At 47.8% G+C, this 13,846-nt stretch overlaps 1 protein-coding gene across 3 annotated transcripts in view; it reads left to right on the forward strand.

The window, feature by feature from the left end:
* LOC147899845 (uncharacterized) overlaps nt 1-13,846 on the forward strand; it is a 360,557-nt gene that overhangs the window by 148,221 nt on the left and 198,490 nt on the right. For all 3 annotated transcript variants that reach the window (XM_087377034.1, XM_087377035.1, XM_087377033.1), the window contains exon 7: nt 2,406-2,547. In XM_087377034.1, the coding sequence (XP_087233160.1) occupies nt 2,406-2,547 (142 nt within the window). The remainder of the gene's footprint in view (nt 1-2,405; nt 2,548-13,846) is intronic.

Consider the following 13,846-nt stretch of genomic DNA (forward strand, 5'->3'; position numbering starts at 1 on the left):
TTCGACGCCTCCAAAGGATCCCCCGACTTGTGTATGGGTACTATGGTATTTTCTAGCCAACTAGGTGGAAGACCTGTACAAATGGACTCGTTAAAAAGACGGGAGAGGACTGTAGCTAAGGCATCAATCCCATGGATTACATACTCCGCTTGCAATCCATCATGGTCCTTAGCTCTCCCAGTCTTCAAACGATGAGCTGCTGCTCGGACACTATTGGATGAGAATAAGGCAGAGGAGGTGGGTCTAGGCACATGGGATAAGTCGATGTGTGGCTGGTCTGGAATATCATATAAAGTGGAAGTATAGGCAAGCCAAACCTGCGGGTCTGTAAGAGAAGTTTGAGATTTCAAGCGAAGGAATTTCTTCCAGAATTCCTTGGAATCACAGCTGAAAAGTAAACTTCTCAGCTCCTCCTCATTCCGGGCTAGAAATTGGCACTTTTTGCGTCGCACCAAACGCTTGTAACTCTTCTTGGTCTCAATGAGGAGGGGAGACTTCTCCTGTGTCTCAAGGCGAAGCTTCCTGCGGAGTTCTTTACACTCCTCATCATACCATCCATTACAAGGCACAAGACCGACTGGTGGAGGACTGGATGTGTGGCAAGTGACGGGGAAGGACTTGTGGGCTGCTGAGATGATGGAGGTATGTACAAGGTCCCACCGATCCTGTGTGGAGGGTAGGGCATCGAGAAGGTGCGGACGGAGAAGACCACTCAGGTGCTGGCTATAAATATCATCAAACTGGTGGTCAAAATGAACCTCATAGTATGGCTGACGCTCATGATGTCTAGAAGGGGGGGCATGAGGAATCTGGGTAAGAATAAAGTGCAGAGAGGCTAGGGGAGCTGAGAGCAGAGAGGCTGAGCGGAGAGGGTAGGGGAGCGGCTGAGCGGAGAGGCTAGGGGTGGAGCGGCTAGGGGCTGAGCGGAGAGGGGAGAGAGAGAGAGAGAGAGAGAGAGAGAGAGAGAGAGAGGCTAGGGGAGCTGAGAGCAGAGAGGCTGAGCGGAGAGGGTAGGGGAGCGGCTGAGCGGAGAGGCTAGGGGTGGAGCGGCTAGGGGCTGAGGAGAGAGAGAGAGAGAGAGAGAGAGAGAGAGAGAGAGAGTCTATTAATGTCCATGGGAGACCAAAGGTCTATGGGACACTAGAAAAGCCATCCAATACATCAGCTTAGGGAGGGCACATGGCAGCTCCCTGAGAGTGCATAAAGCAACTCCATGTATTTAGAGTACCTAGATTATACACTAGAAAAAACATATGGTCGGCCATACATCAGTTAAAGACTGAGAGTCTTTTGGTTTTGATTTAAACTTCTGAATGAGTGCTATTCCTCCACCGTACAGTGCCCATTTACCATCCTTCCTGGCAGCCTTATCTTTGGCTAATTCCGTTGCTTTATTTTTCAGTTGAACCCTTGTGAGTTCCTTGGCTATCCATAGTTTAGTACCTTTCAGCTTGTAAGACTGTCGTAAAATCTTGAGTCGTAGATCTCGTGAATTAAACGTAAGGACAGCATGACCTTTACTCTGGGAGATAGAGACTGTTCTAGCTTCACCATCATCATCAGAGAGGCTGAAGCAAAGAAATGGTTGTCTGAATTTATATATGGAAGGATAAATTCGTCCATCAAAAATTGCATTTCATGGTTGTGTGTAATGATAGCCACAATTGCCAGTCCTCATCCTGTTGGTCGGATCTATGAATATAATCGGTAATACAATAGTAACACTGCAGCAGGATACCCTCATTGCAAAAAGCATATGAAGACCAACTCAGATTTTGAAGGTGGTATCTGAATTTTGGGATTCCACTATCTAGAGGTGATGCATAGATTATATTTACTGGGTTTACCTAGTTAAAATTTACATGTTTGGAAAATCTGAAGTTGGGAGTATGCCAGAATCTTTTATGGCTTAAATGAATATGCCTTGAGCTGCATTTATGTTGTACCGCAGGAGAGAGGATTGAAGGAATGACACATTGGTGTTGGGAGGTTTCTTAGAGTCTAAGAATGTATTCTTGTATTCCTTCATGTCATGACATGGATTTGTCACCTCTCTGCATTGCTTTAGTCATAGAACAGGACAGGGACCCAAAATTGTTGCCCCCTTTCTTTCTCATATGTATTCCAAATTTTTTTGTCTGTCCTTGTCTTGTAATTGTTTGTAAAAATAAGTACTATCTATTTCTTAAAATGTAAAGAACAGACCACACTATTAATGATTGGAAATATATAGTAAGGTGGGCTTTTAGAGAGAAAATATACAGCTACTGTATGTTGTCAAAAACGTGCATATCATAGTAGAATTAAATACACAAAGATTCTGGAATAGAAATGGAAGGGAGTTTGCTGCTGTTCATACACTTAATTTTTCCAAGCATAACCTGTATCCTTTTTCTGTTATTCAGGTTTCAATATATGGCCATTGCAGACAATAAGCAAAGGGTTATGCCTTCTCCAGATGATCGTATGCCTAGTTCTTGCCAGCAGCTTGCCTATCCTGAAGCTGTCTTGCTCCAAAACCCAAGAAATCCGGCTCTGAGGGGTGAGGTATGATGCTCTGCACAATCTTCGTATCCTAAATCGTCCTCCCTGCCCTCCCTTCCCCATGCCAGCCCCGCTCTTCCTCCCCGCCCAATTCTCTCCCCCTTTTCTTCTTTTTGAAACACTCCAACAGAGTTACCATGGGAAGGATTTTTTTTTTTAAATGTCCAGAAAGTTGTAGATTGAAATCAGGATATGCATTGTCAAAGTATCAAATCACAAAAGTTTTTTCTAGGGTTATCTGCTAAAGTGAAGTTCCGTAAAAGCAATCTGCACAGATCTTCACAACTCTGTATCTTTATGAACCTGAGATTCACATCTTGGATGAGTTATTTCATGTTATGTGAGGCAAAATTGGTCTTGATGTCTCTCACGTTATCCCTCTCTCCTTGTGTGTGTGCTCCGTCGATCCCCACATCAAGGTACTATTAAAAAATTAACTCATACAAGCCACTATGGGTTGAGGCAAAGGGCTTGCTAGGGCCCTTTCCTAGTGCTATACTAAGAAACTCAACAAATAGTACTCAAAATACAAAAACTCAGAAATCTTGAGACGACAAGAGATGCGAGAAAAAATCATCTATGATCTTGGTGCCGTGGCAGCTCTCTGGTGGGATGCAAAGATATCTCGCATTTGTCTCTATCAGATCATCTCTTGTGCGGTGGAAGGTGTGGTCTCGTTCTCCTCTAAGAGCTGAGATAGGTTTGACCTCCAACGTGCGTGCTCTAGTCAACCTCTACACTGTGTGTGGTCGTTGTATCTTCTACTCCATAGCTGTTCGTCTCTTTCTATTGATCGACTCTGCCCTCCTTTCAGCCCCATATTTGGGACGAGTTATATCATGGTATGCCAAGCAATATGAACCTTGCTGTCCCTCGAGTCTCATGTCATCCTATTCAGACTGGATACAGTTCTGCATACGCTTGTCTACTGACCCATGATCTGCATGAGATGCACAAATAAAATTGTACTACCAGAAGAGATAAGTGGAGGTGAATCGAGAAGTGCTCCGGGGTTTTCTTCATTTAGACAAAATAAATGAAGACCTTTGCACACCACCCTTTCTCCATGACCTGGGATTCAGTTGCTTGGCTTTCCCTTTCAGGTCCTCGGTATTTTACGAGAGGCATGATCTTCATCGGCTTTGTTGATTCGGTGACACTTAGTTGAGTCATGCCCTCTAGAGGACGTTCCAGCCTTACCTTTCAAAGCGGTACTTGCTTCTGTGGATTCCTCGTGGGAGATTCTAGTGAGCATTTCAGCATGGCATATCTGGAGAACCAGATGCACAGAGGCCTTGGACCAAGATCTACCCTCTCATGCTTTGGCTAGTATTTGGACAGATACTATACATACACTGATGGCCACTTGGATGAGCATGTAGGGGTCTTCTTGAGCGGCCTCTACTAGGAGGGTTACTTTCCTTGGGGAATGGAGAGGATTCCCTTTCTTCTCGGAGTCCTCTTCAGGGTTGCAATGGCATTTTCAGCCTCAACCTTGGATTTTTACTGCCTCTTTTTGAGGACTTTTTTGGGCCATCTTGAGGCCTTTTTTTTTTTTTTTTTTGCAAAAAGAGACTTAATAGTATTAAAGAAAACCGTTAGAGCAAGCTCCATACGGGATACATCATGCAATGCACGAAAAGCTCAAGAGCCAAAAAGAAAGGATTGAGGCTGATAGTGCCATCTCAATCCGGTAGAAACCTCCGAGAAAAAGGGAGAACCCCTCCAAACTCAAAGAAATATAGTCCTTCTAGAAGAGGCTGCCCGTGAAGGGCCCTGCATGCTAGCCCATATGGCTATCAAAGTGTGAACCGTGTCAGTCCAAATACCCGTGAACACCTGTGATGGGTGTATCTGGGTGCCATCCAAGGCCTCATTACATCTGGCTCTCCAAATGAGCCAAGAGGAAATGCTAGCCAAAATCTCCCAACAGGTGTCCACTGAAACATGAGAAGCTCTGAAGGGAGTAAGTGGTACATCCTGAAGAGAGCAGGGCTCTATCACGTGCCGGTGGACCGAGAGTGCCCAAGAAGAAGGCTCACCCTCATAAAACACCTGGGGCCCGGTAAGGGATAACCATGCGACCGAGCCCCAAGTCATGAAGAGAGGGGAAGTGTGAAAGATGCTGAGTATCCGAGCAACCCCTTTCCAAACAGTCCTCGCCTGACTGCAGTCCCAAAGGCAATGTCGCATTGACTCCTCTGCAAAATGACATCGAGGACAAGTGGGATCAGCCCCAAATCGTGATCTCCACAGGTTCACTGCAATCCCTCCATGAATAGAAAGCCAAAAGAAAAGAGTGATCTTTCTATTTCTGAGGGATTTCCAGAGCCTCCTCCAGAAATTTCTACGCAAATTTGCGGTGATGAAGAAGCTTTCCCAATGGGGGGCTCTGGAGGGAATCCAACCCCTATTGTTCAGCTGAAATCTCCTAGCATTACCAACTGTGAAACGAAAGAAGGGATCCCCCTCTCTCGGTGCCCATGATCTATCCACTCCCACTCTCCTGGGTCCCAATGCAAGCACTTATAGGTGCACCTCCATATAACCACAACCTCTAGGATCCCAAGGCCAAGAGCAGAGGGTTGGGGTCTAAGTACCATTGCAAGCCCGCTCCATGGTCCACAGAACCAGCAATCGTGACAGGCTGAAAGGCAACCTCAAGAAGAATGCCATCCTTGGATGTAGAAAGTAAACCTGGTTCACTACCACTAGTCTAGATGCAAGGTCGAGTTTGGCAGAGCTCCAGAAAAGGAGCTTTTTCCTTATACTTTTACGGCGTTTCAGGCCTGGCTGGGCTCTGAAACGTGTTTCAGCGTAAGTGTGGTTCCTTAAGAAAAAGAATGTCTAGGGAACCACCTAAAACACCTGGATGGAGCTGATTCCTGATCAGCTGTCTGCGACGGCGATGAGGGATGCTGCCCAATCCCTGTATATTTCAACTGGCTATCCTCATCAGCGGGAGGAAGTGGGTTGGAATACCTTATCCGACCTGGTGGCGGAAAAAGAAACCTCTACCGGAACAGACCTCCTGCCATACACACGAGGTCCAAGGGGAGGAAAGTCCACAGGTGAGAGAGAGAAGGATCTCTCAAGAGGGATGCCGATAACTGGCTCTCCAAAAGTAGAGGGTACAAAATCATCATCCGGGAGGCTAGAGAGGTCCTCCAAAGCGAAAAATGAGTTCTGCTGAGCCAGTGGGGAGGGGGTACGAAGGATTCCTACCAAACCAGGAAGAGAATGTAAAACCCCCTTCCCTCTGTCGAAAGAGGGAGGCACCTGTATCCCTATCCTGATCAAAAAGTGGTGCAGACGAGGTGCCAACAACTTGCACTGCTGAGGAAGGTACAGCCTGATCCAAGGGTGGAGTCGAACAAGGCTCCTGAACAGGAAGTCTCCTCCCGAGGCTCCAAGGGGGTAGCCTCCGAAGAGGTGGAGGAGTGAACTAAAGTAGAGGGCCTAACCGCGACCGGAACCCACCGTGGGCCAGAGGTGGTGAGGGGTGCGGAAGGGACTCGAGTAGCCCTAGGAGGGGGGGGAGCCCGTGTCTAAGGCCGTGTCTGTGGAGTGGTAGGTCCTGCTCCAGTTCTCTGTCGTGAGCTAGTACGAGCTGGTTGCTTTGTGGGCCTCTTTTTCTTCTTTGGGCAATCTCTGGCGAAGTGCCCCGAGGATCTGCAAATCCTGCACTGGTCCTGCCGACCTGCAACCTCAAATCTCTGGCGGAAGAAAGACCCATCGGATCGCTGTAGCATGATGTGGTCATCTGAAATATTGGGGTCCTGGACAATGACCCTAACCCTGGGTACCCCGTCCATCCTAACCGCCTCAGCAGTCGAAGAGGGCTCGCCAGGGAGAGGGGGGATCTCTGCTACCACACCAAACCTCTCGCCAATAACTGAAAGAAGCCGGTGATAAACTGAGGGAAGACCAGGGAACCTGATGAAAACAGAAACTCCCTGCTTGTCCATTTCAACTGGGTCAAATCCCAGGAAACAAAAAGATCCTCTTGTAGCCTAGAAGTAGGAACCCGGCCTGTAGCAGGTCTCTCGTGACGTCCAGGGAATCTAGGCACACCTGAAAGAAACCCCGTCCCAACAAACGAACATCCTTGAGGTGGGGGGCGAGGTCCTGAGGAAGCGTCGCCAGCATCCAATCTCTAGCTTGTGACCTGGAGGGGTGTGAGCCATGAATGTGTGCGAAGAGAGTCGTGAAACACTCAGGCTCCAAATCCTTTTGCAACTGCTGCAGCTCGTCTTTTGAAAAAGTGACAGTTCTCGTGGCCGGTGTGAGCGGAGACGGATTAACTGAATGGGAACCCATTCATCAATCGAGGTGTGTTGGCCGATTCAAACACAAAAAATAAAAACTCTGTCCACTTTCCTAAAACCCAGGAGACCCCTATATAAGAGAATAGAGGTACTCCAGATGAAGGAGTGGGTGAAGGAAGAAGGGAGAGAGAAGAAGAAGCCAAGGGGAGTCAGCGGCAGCAGGGAGGAGGAGGGGAGAGGAGGGGAGGATAAAGGAGAGGAGGAGTGGAGGAGAGGGGGAGAAGAGGAGTAGAGGAGAGGGGAAGGAGAGAGGAGGAGAGGAGATGGGAGGAGAAACAAGGAAGAGCAGGGGGGGAGAGGAGGGGAAAGGCTGCAGCGGGGGGGGGGAGCAGCAGCAGGCGCGGGGGGGGAGCAGCAGCAGGTGCGGGGGGGGGGGGGGGGGGAGCAGACTGCAGCGCAGGGGGGGGAGGCTGCAGCAGGTAGGAGGGAGGGGCAGCGCGCAGGGGTGAGGGCAGCGCGGGGGAAGGGGGCAGTGCAGGGGAGAGGGCAGCGCAGGTAGGAGGGGGCAGCGAGGAGGGAAGGGAGGGGGCAGTGAGGAGGGAGCAGGAGGAGCAGCAGGGAGGGGGGGGAGAAGCAGCAGGAGGAGCGGGGAGAGGAGCAGCAGCAGGGAGGAGGAGCAGCAGGAGGGAAGGGAGGGGGCAGCGAGGAGGGGAGCAGGAGGAGCAGCAGGAGGAGCGGGGAGAGGAGAGCAGCAGTCGAGCAGGGAGAGGAGGGGAGCAGGAGGAGCGGGGAGCAGCATGTTGTATTTCATGCACTGCATGTTGTATTTCCGCTTCGAGCTAGCTCTCGCGGGTGTTCAAATTAATAGAAGTCTTTTTCTTGAAAAAAAAAAAAAGAGTCCGAACTAGTTTTAGGATTTTTGAGCAGCATAAAGGTATTTCCAGACTTAATTTTAGTGAGCAAGTTTATTGTGTGTTGAATAGCTAATACAATGTCGCGACTTTCAATAGGCTTTGATAAGCATGACTGGTTGTTATATCATAACAAAATCCCAAGTCACAAGGCTCACTGCTCCATGATATTTTCTGTTGTGTCTGTATTCTTCACACGGTCCATGGCAGTTTTCAGCAAACATTTAGTTGTATGCCACTAATGTACACATCTATTTGAGGCCATAGCCATCTAAGACTTTGTAAGGAACGTCTCTATTTTGAAATCATGGGTGTGGATATGGAAGGGGCCAGTCCAAGAACTTTCATGCTAATGACATGAAGGATAGACTAAATACAAGTGTTGCTGGAACTGCCACGTCAAAGCCTTTGATAATCTCAGAAAACGAAGGACGCCTCTCCACTTTCTGAGAAAAGCTATCCTCTTGGTCGAAGCTGACCTAGAAGAAACCTACATTCTAGGCTAAATAGCCACAAGAATGTGTACCGTATCTGACCAATTGTAATCCAAGGTATGAGCTGGGTGAACCTGGGTATCGTCAATATCCTTTGTACATCTAGATCTCAAACGTGCCAGGCAGTGATGCTCACTGCAATCTTCAAGCAAGTGTCAAGTAAAGCATATGCAGGCCTATATTATGAAGCAGGGACAGCTTGAAGTCTACAAAACTGCTCACCCTAGGGCCACACTGAGATATCCCAAGAGGAATCTTGACTCTCATAAAAGATCTGAGGCCTAGTAAGGGACAGCCAGGCCACGGAACCCCAAGTAATGAAGAAAGGAGAGGAGGAAAGTCTGTACAACAGATCTACAATCCCAATCCAGATGATCCTGATGCGTTTGCACTCCTGAAGGCAGTGCTAAGTAGACTTAGTAGCAGCTGAAGAGCTCCAAGGACAAGAGGAATCGGCTCCAAAAGTACTCCTCACTGATTCACTGTAATACCCTCCATGGATAAAGAAAGTTTATTAAAAGTCTTTGAAAGACCAAAGGGTCTATGAGACTGAAAGAACTTGATAATAACCTAGTTCACCTTGTGATATGTGAGTGGGACACAATGCTATACGGAAAGGGGGGTAATCTGTCCTTGTGGAACCCCAATTTGTGCGTGTACGTGCATACAAACACCTCTAATCTCCCTCAGCTGCCAAAGACATGGACGGAGATATGGCCAACCAAGGTAGCCTACATTGGCCTATAGTGCAAGAGCCATAATCCCTAACACGGTACATGTGTATGATAATCTAGAATGCTGTGCTAAGCTGGAGTGGGGATGCTCTAAACTAAGTCAGGACTATCTGATGTGGGACTAAAGGCTTTGTGCATATCATGCATGATAGTAAGGGAACCTAAAGCCTCTCCACTCAAGCCCAATCTTTATCTGGTAGTTCTAGCCCCAAACAAGGGTTGCATTCATAGCTGCTTGACGTACCAAAGAGTCAAAGAGAAGAACATGTGATTTGGGCAGCTCGATCCTCTTGGAGTGGTATGTGATCAACATATGTGAGTTAAGTGGAAAGGCGTAGAGAGCACTCTAGTGAAAGACTATAATTAAGATGTATGTCATGATATGTAGTGTGTGTGAGCCTTGTCACGGTGTGCGCCGTCAGATGTCGGATGGATATACTAAAGAATAGATATCTATCTTGGAGGTAGTAGTGAGACAGAGAAATCCGTGATATGCAAGGTTGAGGTAGGAGATCCCATGAGATAGCCAACTACACTCCCCTTCCCCCCCGCTAGGGATCTCTGTACCACTAGTGAATGCACCCATTGTGGAAGGCAATTGCTCATGCTGAGCAGCCTCATCACCGTCATGCAATGTATCACGAGGGGCACGCTTGGGTGCCATGGTGATTGTCACGGGAGAAGAAGCTCGAATGTAGGCAAGGAAATGAAGTGGACTCAAAGAAGTAGACAGCAAAACCCTGCAGTAATGAGCACCTGATATAGTGTGTAGAACCACGAAAAAGATTGATGGAGAAGCTCAGGAGGAAGATCAATGAAGACGTTTTAAAATGGGGCCAAAAGAGGCTTCAAAACGGGGTCAAAATGAGTCCAAATGGGGCTGTGAGAGGCCTTTGAAGAGGCTGGAAAATTTGACCTTTTGCCTCCTTTTCCCAAATGTGGGAAACAAGTGGAACCACCTAAGGAGGGCCATTGATCTAGGCCATTATAAATGATAAAATGATGTGCCCTGCCCATGTCCAAGAGTGCATGCCCATAAGATGTGACAGGGGCTGTCTATCTGCAAAGACTTGGTCACTAACTCATCTAGATCAACATTTAGTAATAAGATAGATTCATCATGAAACTCCAGAAGCGATACTTGGCGTATGCTTGTCCTTGCGTTGAAGTTCCAATAAGGAGAACAACTATGTGGCTCAAGAAATCCATGATATCTGCATATACGTCTGCATGTCAACCTCCTTGCGTAGGTCACTGGAAAAGTGAGACGTCTCAGGGGGGAAGTAGGAGGCTGTGATGAAAAAGTCATGTCAAGAGGGGTGTATGTTCGGAATCGATAGATCTATGTCACTCCTCTCCATGAAGATCATCCCGATGAAGGATTACCTGTAACCTGTATAGTGTTGCCACTCCTCTCAATCCCCACACTCCACCTGCTTTTCGAGTCTCATCGTGATAAGCTGCCTCCCACCTATATCCATTGACTATTGACAAAGGGCACTCTAGACTCTTGTGTGTGTCTGTGTAAAAAGCTATTTTCCTGTGTAGGGCTTCGAGGAATCCCCTAGATCTGACATACGATACCATTATCGTTCCAAATAGTGCAAGTCATGGTCTCAATATTCTAAATCTCATAGACCCTGCCCCCTATGAAGGGGAGCCACCAGTTGCTTGTCGTCGGCCCATCAAGAGCCGCTTCTCTTGAAGTACTACCCACATCCCCTCCTTGCGGGCAATGTCTCGCTACTGTATGAGGGTATGCCTCTCCTCTACCTACAGAATTGTAAGGTCTTCTTCCAAGTAGATCTTGAGTAAGCCCATAGAGCTGATCCTCTATGTGGTGCCACAAGGCGGTCCTAAGCATTCCTGAAGCAAATGATGAGAGGCTTCTCTCGGTTGGGGTCCCATCCTATAAGCTGGGCCGCTTAATCCCATGCTCCTAGACTCCTAGGGTGGAAGTCACGAAGCTGGTCGCATCATCAATGGGAGTGGGAGATGTGTGGGGGATCCCTCATACTCAGATATTGAGAGCCTCACTGGCTCTTTGCTGCTCCAAAATGGTGGCTGAAATCATGGCCTTCGTAGGTTCTTGTTTCATGGCATCCACTCATTTGGAAGTCTCTGCGATAGCAGCTGCATGTTGGCTATTTGTGCCTCTACTACCTCTACTGATGGCCCACTTCCGGGCTATCGCCTACGGATGCCACTTCCTTACAGAGTTGTAATGTCTTCTGAACAAGGCTGTGGATGAGGTGGTCCTGCTCCATCTCTCGTGCACCAAGGCTGTGGATGAGGTGGTCCTGCTCCATCTCTCATGCATCAAGGATGTGGTTGAGGCAGTCCTGCTCCATGTCTCGTGCACCAAGGCTGTGTGGATGAGGCGGTCCTGCTCCATCTCTCGTGCACGGAGGCAGTGAACTTCCATGATGAGCTGCTCCCAAGTGTCATGTGGAATCATGTGAGTTTGAAGTGACAGGTATGGGTACGGGTTAAACGGGGGTTGAGTGATGGGACATGGGGGCAAGAAATTGGGAGTTGTGAGGGGACATCTAGAAAGTGGGTGTGGTTGGTCTGACTAAGGGGAATGGTGGCTGGCTGAGGGGTAAGGGTGATAAAAAGGAGGCGTATTGTGATGAGGCATAAAGTGGTATAGTAGCGGTCGGGCTAAAGGGGCATGTCAGGGCCGCCACTGATGTTGACATCAGAGTCCAGATCGATAATGTCGGTATCGATGGTGGTACTATCCTCAGCATATATGGTGAAGAGGTGGATGATGATGACGAGGCTGGAGTTGAGGCTGAAGCTGAAGCTGAGGCCGAGGTTGAGGCTGCTGAGGCTAATTTTGAATCTGGGACTGAATCTGAGGCTGATGGGACTGTGATGGCTCCCTTTTGAGCAGCCGTGCTGTCTATCTGAAGTCCACTACGGTTGCAGCGGTTATTGAAGCCTCGATCTCTCCTTTTCTTGGCTTGTCTTCTTTCTCGGGTTTCTCATTCTACTTCTCATCTTTGTCTCCTTTTGCCATATTTGTTTGCTGAATATCTCGTTCCTTTGTTTTTTTCCCCTGTGTAGATATCCCTTTATGGAGGGGAGAAGGGCATACAGCCCTTTAACCTTCCATTCTGAGTTGGGCCACAATGTGAGATTGTTGGCTGCAAATTGAGGTAAGGGAAAAAGAGTCTGGACCGAAGGGCTTGGCAAGAGATTTCACAAAATTTTGGGGGCTGGTTAGAGCAAGAAATGTAGCATGTTTGGATCATATTTAGAAGCTGGAAACAGTGCAGTTGGAACAGGACCTTCAGCAGAGACATGGCATAGTTTTTGGAGCAGGACTGAAGCAGAGAATCCCACACAGATCTGGAGCATGTGTTGGAGCAGAGAAACCCATCGAACAGCAGGTCTTCCGAGCAGTGTCTGGGTGTAATGTGCAGGTGCTTGCTGGACAGATGTGCTACCAAGAAGATCAAGAACCGGGCTGCTGTGCAGGTCCGCGACAGGTGGGCAGGTCCAAATGGGTCCTCAAGGTGCTGGAGCAGGCCTGCGATAAAGACGTGAGGGGCTAGAGCAGGTACATGCCCGCAATAGAGGCACAAGGCTAGAGCAAGTCGCAGGGGAGGTCTAGAGCAGGCACGAGGTGCTGGAGCTGGAGCAGATCCGCAATAGAGCTAGGCGGGGAGGGATAGAAAGTCAGAAAAAGAGAGAGTTTTATTATTTGATCGGTAAATGCCAAGGAGATGCACATGCCAATGTGGCACCTACTTTGGATGGTTATTGTCTGGCTTGACAAGAAGTTGGGCACTCTTGTAGGGGTTGAATGAAGGCCCTAGCGGTCCAAGAGGGGCTTCACCAGATGTGGGCTTAGTGAAGGCTTTGGCAGTGTACAAAATAAAATAAAAAATGCGAAGAGAGGGCGGGAGAGAGAGAGAGAGAGAGAGAGAGAGAGAGAGAGAGAGAGTACAAAGAGTCGGGGAGTGCATATAATGTCTCCGAAATTATTATAGGCTAGCTATGATCTACCATAAGGATAATCAACCTGCATTAACATCAGTTTAGATTGAGAGTCTTTAGGTCTAGATTGATAATTCTCTTTCAGTAAAAGGACTTTCTAGCTGTAGAGCCTGCACAGGAGAGATAATGGGAGAAACATGCTGCAATAATTGACTCTGTGCTGCAAGAACTTCTTGTGAAAGAGGATTTGCAGTCCCAAACTTCCTGGAAAAGTGAGCGACACAATCTGCAGCAAGTTGAGCTCTAGAAGAAGTCCAAACACCATCAGGCATGCGGGCCCTGCAAATATTTGTAGACTATCTTTTATAATGCAGGGTGATGGATGAAGGAAATGTCGATTTGGGAGGAACATCCGATGTGGGAACTTGGTTTCAACGTTTGTCACATGTGAAGAGGAAGGTGTTTCAGGGCTGCTCGGCAATCCCGTGGTGCAACAGATGACGGAAAGTAACATTGGCTTGCAGCCTGGCTATTCCGGCCAGCTTTTTCAGTCCTCTAAAGCCTCTCCCGATGCTTCTACAATCTTTGCAGCTCCACCAAACTATGGGCACCTCTCTAATGATGATATTTGGGATATGAACTCATGCAGACTTTTAAAAAATTCATTGGAGCAGCAACCTTTGTCTAAGAAAGCCCTCTGTCGTGCTCTTGTCTCCCATTTAGTAATTTTTCTATGATCATTGCTTTGCAAACAGTGTCTAGCTTGACATGAAAATGTGCTTTCTTCAACCTACAAAGGACGAAAATGACTGAGCTCAGTTAATGATTGACTAGTTTTTTTCCCCTAAGCAACATCATCTCTCAATGTCTTCATGTATTGTTTACCATAATCCCGAATAACTAATTGCATTCAAGCATCAAAAGCATCCCATGCATAATCCATATCA

This window comes from Dipteris shenzhenensis, chromosome 7 (genome assembly GCF_047967505.1).
Source record: "Dipteris shenzhenensis isolate YYH24624 ecotype China chromosome 7, Dip_SZ_1.0, whole genome shotgun sequence".
NCBI classification, from domain to species: domain Eukaryota; kingdom Viridiplantae; phylum Streptophyta; class Polypodiopsida; order Gleicheniales; family Dipteridaceae; genus Dipteris; species Dipteris shenzhenensis.